This window comes from Protomyctophum parallelum (genome assembly GCF_964188405.1).
Source record: "Protomyctophum parallelum genome assembly, chromosome: 2".
Taxonomy (NCBI): Eukaryota; Metazoa; Chordata; class Actinopteri; order Myctophiformes; family Myctophidae; genus Protomyctophum; species Protomyctophum parallelum.
Genome location: NC_139699.1, coordinates 60,660,788 through 60,669,369, shown reverse-complemented (window position 1 = coordinate 60,669,369; position 8,582 = coordinate 60,660,788). Strand labels below are relative to the sequence as shown.

The 8,582-nt window shown below is 42.9% G+C and overlaps 1 protein-coding gene across 3 annotated transcripts in view; it reads right to left on the bottom strand.

Moving 5' to 3' along the window:
• Positions 1–2,980: 2,980 nt before the first annotated feature.
• The window catches only part of rhpn2 (rhophilin, Rho GTPase binding protein 2), a 53,022-nt gene continuing 47,420 nt past the window's right edge, over positions 2,981–8,582 (bottom strand). For 2 of the 3 annotated variants that reach the window (XM_083793266.1, XM_083793267.1), the window contains exons 14-16: positions 7,547–7,705; positions 4,383–4,775; positions 2,981–4,145 (exon numbers count right to left, since the gene is read on the bottom strand). In XM_083793266.1, coding sequence (XP_083649392.1) covers positions 4,500–4,775; positions 7,547–7,705 — 435 coding nt within the window. In that variant the 3' untranslated portion in view covers positions 2,981–4,145; positions 4,383–4,499. Of the gene's footprint in view, positions 4,146–4,382; positions 4,776–7,546; positions 7,706–7,950; positions 8,095–8,582 lie in introns of those variants that run through there. The other variant, XM_083793268.1, reaches the window with a different exon arrangement.

Genomic DNA, 8,582 nt, shown 5'->3' with positions numbered 1-8,582 from the left:
AAAAGGAAAAGGAGATTCGACAAACATGCTGTAAACCAAGATGGCCACCGACTGGGCCAGCTTTGAACTACAAAAACCAAGATGGCCACTGACTGGGCCAGCTTTGAACTACAAAAACCAAGATGGCCACTGACTGGGCCAGCTTTGAACTACAAAAACCAAGGTGGCCACTGACTGGGCCATTGAACTACAAAAACCAAGATGGCCACTGACTGGGCCAGCTTTGAAAAAAGAAAAAAAAAGCCTACGTCCTGGTGGAACCGCGGAAGCAGGTAATGCTGACTAACGGGGCTCTGGTGAAACTTGCAAAAGTGAATTACATGAAGATTATTCCCATTTAGTTTCTCTTCCCTATACTTTCAGGCAAAACTAACTCAGGGTTGTTATTAAATACATTTTCAATGGCCTGCAGGTCCGTGTCTCAGCGGTCCAGGCACGTCCAAGTCTGGCAGTGTGCCGCGGGTTCCCCGGCGGCCTTTACTGCATGCCACCCCCCCCACCCCATGTCTCTCCCCATTTCCTGTCAGCCATACTGTCTGTCCCTCTATAAAAAATATTAAATAAAGGTGAAAGCCACAATAAAATAATAAATAAATACATTTTCAAAATCATATAACAATATAGCTGCTATGAGTAGGACAGCAAAAAACATTAAACAAAAATAAACTTTGCCAGAACAACTGGCCTATAATTATAGTAGCCTATTAGTTTGCTAGATTACTGTAATCCTGTATTTAGATGCCTGCCTTTCTGAATTTAACCCACAGGGGGGCAGTATAAGGCTACATTATACATCATTTGCACTAGCCCTGGTCCAGGGTTTACAGAGAGACTCGCTGTAGGCTAATCCCTGGACCAAGGCTACATTTAAAGGTATATTCAGTGATTTCACTTAATTCAAATATCACTTATTTTTTTGTTTTGTTGTGATAATCCTCCCTACTATAGAGTGTGCTGACCATATAAGGAGTTCCTCCCTGTCCCCAGTTAACCCCTGGGGGTCAAAAAACCTTAGGTTTCGTTTTTGACTCTCTATCCTGATTGGACGAAAGGCTGGGTCCCACAGCCAAAAACGAAACCTAAGGTTTTTTGAGTGAAATCACTGAATATACCTTTAATTGCACATGATAGATTTTTCTAGATAGCATTTTAACTTGAGCATATTAATATTATATACCTCGCTGTCTATACAAGTCATCATCAGTCAGTTGTCATCCTTTTAAAACAACCAGTTTCTTTTCCAATGACCCGGGGGAAAAAATGTCCTGACAACAATGATACATTTATGGACTCCTACTATTGTTTAGACATTTGGCCCTCACAATTAAGTAACTGTATACACAATACACGCACGCACACACACACACACACACACACACTGATTCTTAGATTGCAGCAGTCTCATCAAGATCTTTGAAACCTTGTATTTGGGACTTAATTGTATTATAGAATACTTTTCTTTTTCTGACTCACTCTATCCTCGACCCCCCCCCCCCCCCTCCCCCAAACACACACACGCTATATAGTGTGACATCATTGTTGGTTGAGCGTGTAATCCCAGTGAGACCACAGACATCTAAAATCCATTAGACTCCACAGACCTTCAACCAGACATATTCTCAAAGGCAGCAAAAACACGAATATTTCCACATGCGTGGACAGTAACGTTTCTCTGCCCTCCGCTCCAGGTTTCAGACATAATGGTTGCTCCAGAGGGGATTATAGTCATATATGCTCTCGTCAAACAGATCCTGACTCGGTGTACTAAACAGTTAACCCCTGTGTTCATTTAACATTTAACTCTTGACAAATGTTTGTAAAAAATGTACTATTGGAGCTATATTGTTGGGAAACCAAAACCTAAGAATTGTACTGTACTCATAAGATGAAACAATAAAAATATTGAACAGATTTGTGCTGCTTTGTTAAGACACATTCCTGTGGTTCCCCAATGCACATTTGGAAAAAGGTATATTGACATCTTAAAAATAATGGAGAAAATATAAGGCAATCAACTTTTCATTTGATATTCCTTATAATGAATGGATATAATACCCTAAAGTAAACAAGAACACATAGGCACGTTTGACTTTTATCCCCACTTTTATTGAGATTTAAAAGATTATACTGTACATACAAGTTTTTACAACACAATGGAAACAATTAGCATCAGTAAAGCTTCCGTCTCCACAGCAGTATAAGAACCGAGGGGGGAAGCAGGGATTGTGTTAAATCATTAACACAAACATTAGCTCCTGTGCAGACATGACTACAGCATTCAGGATCAACATGTCAAACCACAAGCAAATAATCATAACAGTGAGACAGTACATCATGTTTGGGAGAGACATGTACAGACATGTCAGACGAACATGCTCTGTGCTGTCCGTGTTTCATGGCCAATGCTTTTCCAATGGAAGTCACGTGGTTTGACCAAACAGTTGTGTGTGATGGGGGAGGGGGAGGGGCAATCAAACACAACATGACTTCCATTGGCAAAGCATTGGGGCGGCCATGAAACAGAGCAGAGCAGAGTACAGTTGTTACACTTTATGTGTGTACGAAGCCTGTGTGAGAGAGAGATTTCACTTAATACTTTATCACAGCATATTACCATAAAACCCATGAGTAGTAGTGCCCTTAAATTATCCTTCATTATAAAATGTATTCTTCATTATAAAACAAATTTTAAGATGAAATGGCACCTTTAGGAACCATGTGAAGTAAACAACATTTAACCAATATTTTAAACTCTACAGAAAAACGCATCATTTTCTTAATGGGTAATGGGATAAATACTTGTACTAACTAGGCTAAGAACTCATGACGTTTACACTGTAAAACTGGATTTGTACACAAAAACTGCAGTAGGTTACACTATACCGTTTCAGAAACAGACTTAGGAACACTAGAGAACAACAATGTAAAATCAAGGACAGTCTAAACACCAACATACATACATCACAAATTCACCTTTGCATTTTTTCTTAAAAAACTTTTGTCCATTTTCCTTCATCACATAAATAATTTGATTATCAAACATGTATAAATAATCTACTTTGTAGATAAAGAGATAAAGACCAACATAGCAGGGTGTCGGTCTGTTTAACCCAGGTATATAGAGACCACAGCAACAAACATGCCTGTGGGATTTTGATCCAACTTTAATATAATGTGCATTGATTGGCTGTTACTGTCCTGGGATGATGTGAATCCTTTCTGTAGACATGACATACTTTATGAACAACACAGACAGACTGTCATGGCCTGCACGCTGGGTACAGAGGTGAAAGAGCACAGGCTTTAGTAGCATTTATGGCCAAACTTATGAAATAAAAAACATACTCACAACTCGTACCCTTTAAAGGTTTAAACACAACAAAACTGGTTACTTGGGATTGTCTTTGAGGGAGGGACCCTGCAGTGGACAAGGGGCTACTGAACCCCACATTAATCCTCTAGTCTAGCGGCAGGCTGGAAAGAAAGGGATGGATTTGTGAAAGAACACCACCGCAGCTCCCACATGTAATCTTGACCAATGGCGGTTAGTTCCACAGCTCCCAGTGGCTAGCTGTAGTTGTACTGGACAGATCCCAGTGGAGTAAGCGTCCATAGTTCTCAGTGAGCAGGTGGTACTAGGGTCTTAATGTCCTGCTCATCGACACTTTGGTTGTTGACTGGGACACACTGGCTTACAGGACAATCTGTGGGACAGTACGCTTACCAAATACAAAACCATTGTTTCCCCATGATGTGTCCCAACTCAAGTTCACAAACACCATCAACAACTTCCTTCAAAACCACATGAAGGGTGGCAAAAAAAACAAACAAAAATAACGATATATAATATATAGAGCAGCTTACAGCGCATTGCATTTCATTATGTTTCTCACACAAACTCTCAGATTCAAACAATGGTCTCTAACCCCCCAAAAACAGGGTACTTCATCCCACTTAAACATCTGGTAAAGGCTGTTGAAGCCACAACCAATATTGTCAATATTGGTCAATATTCACAAAGATCATTTAAATCGTTTACTATATTGAAGCGGACTTGGGAGTACCTTCTCACTGTACTGTATTGTTCTTGGTGGTACAATTATACAGTTCAGATGTGTGGGAGAAATGTCCTTATTTAGCCCATTCTGAACGGGCACCCATTTATGTTATGCTTTAGCTATTTAAAAATAGCAGATCTACAAGCTCATATCGCGCCACCGAGTGGCGCGATACGAGCTTGTAGGTCTGCTATTTTTGAAAAATCGAAGAGCGACTGACATTTTTAGAATCTGATCTCAGGTCAGAATGGGTTCATCAGACCAGTGTGTGTCCGGCAGAAACCTGGTATGAATCTGATCTCAGGTCAGAATGGGTTAGACAACAGAGTCAAGCAGAAACCAGCGTTGGAACTTTCTGTACAGGCCATGTCTGTTCCTTCAGTACTCAAAAGGAAATATACAATATATGACATCGGTTTCACCCCCCTACCGCCCCTTCGTTCAGTACAGATGACTGCTGTCGTTATAGGTGCTGTGACTAGGGAACGTGGGGCAGGGTTTGTTCCAGGGCAGCATCCCTGCAGCGCCGTGGCTGCTCGTGGGCAGGCTCAGCGTGCTGGCACTCTTCAGCTTGTTCTTCAGGCCCCAGCTCAGAAACGAAGGCTTCTTGGTCACTTTGCGGGACACGGTGGAGCCGCTGTCGTCCTCGTCGATGGCCAGGCAGATCATGGAGTAGGTCTTGGGAAGGTTCCCGCAGAACGTAGCACTCTTGGTAGGCTGAGGGTTTGGGGAGAAAATTAAGAAATGGAGAGGTTTAGAAGGATGGTTAAGTAACGAGTCACTGGGGAGGTGCAGTAATGAAGTACTGAGAAGTATTCTTTGTGGGAATTAACAGCACATTTGACCAACTAGACCGCTGCCCGGCTGTAGAGCACAGAGTCACTAGACCGCTGCCCGGCTATACGGCAATACCCATGTCAGAGCCCTCAGCACCCGTTACACCCATCTGTCTGTGTCCCTTTTATGCTCATACATGGAGATTTCTGTATCTGTCCCCTTTTTCCCCCCATATGGAGTTCTGTGTCAGTCATGCGCAAATATGAAGTGTTGTGATGTCAGAACCTCCGGGAAATCTCTACTTACTGAGTGGAGTAGGTAACACAGAACCGGGAGTGGTTTCATATTTTTTAATGTGGTGGAAAGAAAAGGCCAGAATAGGCACAAAAAAAAAAAGGCAATCAACATGAACAAAACTGAAACACTGACCTGTACCTGTACGCTGTATCCGAGTAAAATGAAATAAGAAAGAAAGGGAAGTATAGGCTGACTTTAAAAGAATGAACAATATGATGTGATGGTGGGAATGGGCTCTACAGAGTGGCTTGGAACCAGCAGGTAACCAACTTCTCATGGGAAATCACTCAGGCTTATTTACTAAGGCAATAAGAGAAACACAAGCACTTAACAAGACACCGGATAGGCGGAAACGTAGTGCATGGCTACCCAAAACCGGAACAAATCTACCCGACACTGTTGTCACTCGCTGACACAAGCAGGAAAGACTTTCCCTTGAGTCAGCCATCATCATGTCCTAACCACAAGAAGTGCTACGATATAACAAACGGAAGGATCTGAGAAAAAGTGATGTTTAAGTTTCATCACATGTTCCACCAAAAGCATTCATAGTGCAGGAGTGGATAGAAACAATAGGTCATTATGTAAAACTAAACTATGACCAGCATACAAAATAAAATAAAGCCAAACAAAAGATGAATCTGATTTGTAAAGTTGTTGAGAGGGTAGAGAGATCTCCCAAGTAAAATGTCCTTCCTTCCTAATCTTTCTCAACTTTCACATTTTGGACGGGAACCCCTTTTGGTGTTATGCATTATGTTATGCTTTAGCTATTGAAAAATAGAAGATCTACGAGCTTGTGGGTCTGCTATTTTTGAAAAATCGAAGAACGATTTTTAGACATTTTTAGAATCTGATCTCAGGTCAAAATGGGTTAAACCCTCCAACCCCTCCGTCAAGGCTCATACATAGTCTGGATTTTCGGTGGTGAGGTGACCACTGAACTACAACATGACGTCATGAGCCGCGGTGAAGAGAAAACCACCGCCACCACCCCAGCCCTTCTCTCTGTTTTTACTCGCCACCGCTCAATGTTATTTCAGCTCCGGTGGTCACCTCACCACCGGAAATCCAGACTATGAATAGGCCTTTAGTCTCCTTCATATCTGAGCACCACCTGCTCCCTCTCTACTCTCCCACCTAAACCTAGCCAGCCTCAGTCTATCACCAGTTGGCAGAACCTGTCTAACACTCTTCACTATCAGCCCTTTCTCGTCTTATCTCTCCTCGCCCCCTCCCTCTCAACTCACTCTACAACCTGCTCCTTCCTCTCCACCATTTCATCCGTCTCTGATCGTCGTTGCCCCCATTTCTCCTTGGTTATCTGAAACCCTCATAGCTGAGCGAACATGTCTTTGGGCAGCTGAAAGGAAGTGCCGCAACAATCAGATGACCTTTCCCACTTTAATTCAATCCTGCTTTCTAAATGCTCTAAAAGGTCTTCTGTAGCTCCGAGTCCCTCCTTAACACCACTCCACCACTACACCATCCCTCTCTTCTTAAGTTTTGTCACCTACTTTGATGAGAAGATTGATGAGATCAGAAACACTTTCTCCCATCATCCCACTAAGTCATGGTTTAACTCACCTAATGCCAACATCAATATATCAAGCCTTATCACCAATCCCCAGACAAGGTCCTGGAACATGGTGTCCTCCATCAGACTGACGACCCTGTATATATATACTACCCCTCCTCAATGTTCCAGACCATTGCACGCCATCGACTCCCATTCATTACCTCCATCAACAACACATCCATAACCACAGGCTGCGTCCCATCTGCCTCCAAAGTCAAGGTATCACTCATCACCCTTTCCTTCCAAAACCCCCGACCTTGGCATCACTGTGATCGCATTCAAATGCACCAAATAGTTGTCTTTGCACTCCATTTAGCCCGGTTGTTTGTTGACTACGGTTCACTTACCATTGCTCTGGATAAGACTGAGTCTGCTAAAACGCTAGCCCCTCTCGGAACCCTCCGTAAAGCATTTCTGAAATTTGGATGTCACTTTGCGTAGGGTCCCTGTGCGTATCTATATTTTCGTATTGAAATGATAGAACGCGGACATAAATATCGTCGTTAAGGAAGGAAGAGAAGAATCAAAGCGACCAAATCGGTCAAACAAAGATTAAAAATACTTAACAGCTTCCGCGCCACAGGAGATATTCACAGGGGTATTTATAGGTACTTATAGTTCACAAATTCAGAAGCCCTCAAACGAAAAAAAGCCGTCAAAGAGCGCAGAAGGACGTATCCGAAGGTATTTACGTTTATTTATGTGTGCGTACCCGGTGGCAGGGTGGAGGTGGAATAGGACCCCATGGTCTGGGTCTCAAAAATGTCAGAAACTCCAGTACCATTGGGTTCTGCTTGTAGGGCTACTAAAACGCCTGAAGTGTAAACCGTCTTACCATGTTAGGGTAGCTTTCCATCATGCTGACGACACGGATGTTGACTCCTTCCTCCTCGTCCACGTCCTTCAACAGAGCCGCCACCTCTCCGACAGCCATCCACTTACAGTCTGTGTCGCCCACGGAAACTATGTAGTCGCCTTCCTTCAGCCCGTTGGCCTGGCAACGCAGAGGAAAAGAATGTAAACAAACAATACTAGCTTTCATATTAAGCTTAGTGTCAAAGTGTCTTATACCTGCGAATGGAAGTTAAAGCTAAGTATCGTGTATGTGAACTATAATGTGCTAGTTTTTTGGCCATGCCTCCTGCCAAAGTGTCGCTGAATAATGCTCCAGAACACCCTGCCTGTTCAGTTTAGATACCCAGGGAGAACACCCTGCCTGTTCAGTCTGGATATGGAGAACACCCTGTCTGTTCAGTCTGGATATGGAGAACACCCTGCCTGTTCAGTCTGGATATGGAGAACACCTGCCTGTTCATCAGTCTGCATATGGAGAACACCTGCCTGTTCATCAGTCTGGATATGGAGAACACCTGCCTGTTCAGTCTGGATCACAAAGCGTCACACATTCAATGAATGTGTGTATTTTATCTGTAGCTGGTAATGCCCGTCTGTAGGATGCCTTTAGGGTGTAGGGTTGTTTAAAGTATGGATACATTGACACTTTTTGTTCGATACCACATTGAACCACATGAACCCTAGCGTCCCCAACTCCCTAACGCCATAACCCCCTAGCGTCCCTAACTCCCTATTCAGGGTTGAGATTAGGTGTACTATATGTTTAGAAACACTATATCTACACCGTGTAGATGTAGTGTTTCTAAAGATAGAGTTGAAAATAAACTGTATAATGAAACTGCATAATAAACTCATATTTGGATACACTTCTTTGTACAGTAGTTTGTGTGCAAATGTAATGCAGCTTTTAATTGGTAACACTTGGGCCACTGATGTGTGCCATGCAGTGTACTGTAAATATTGACAGCCCAGCCGTTTCTGTGCAGGACTCTCTCTTCTCTTTCACTCTCTGTGCG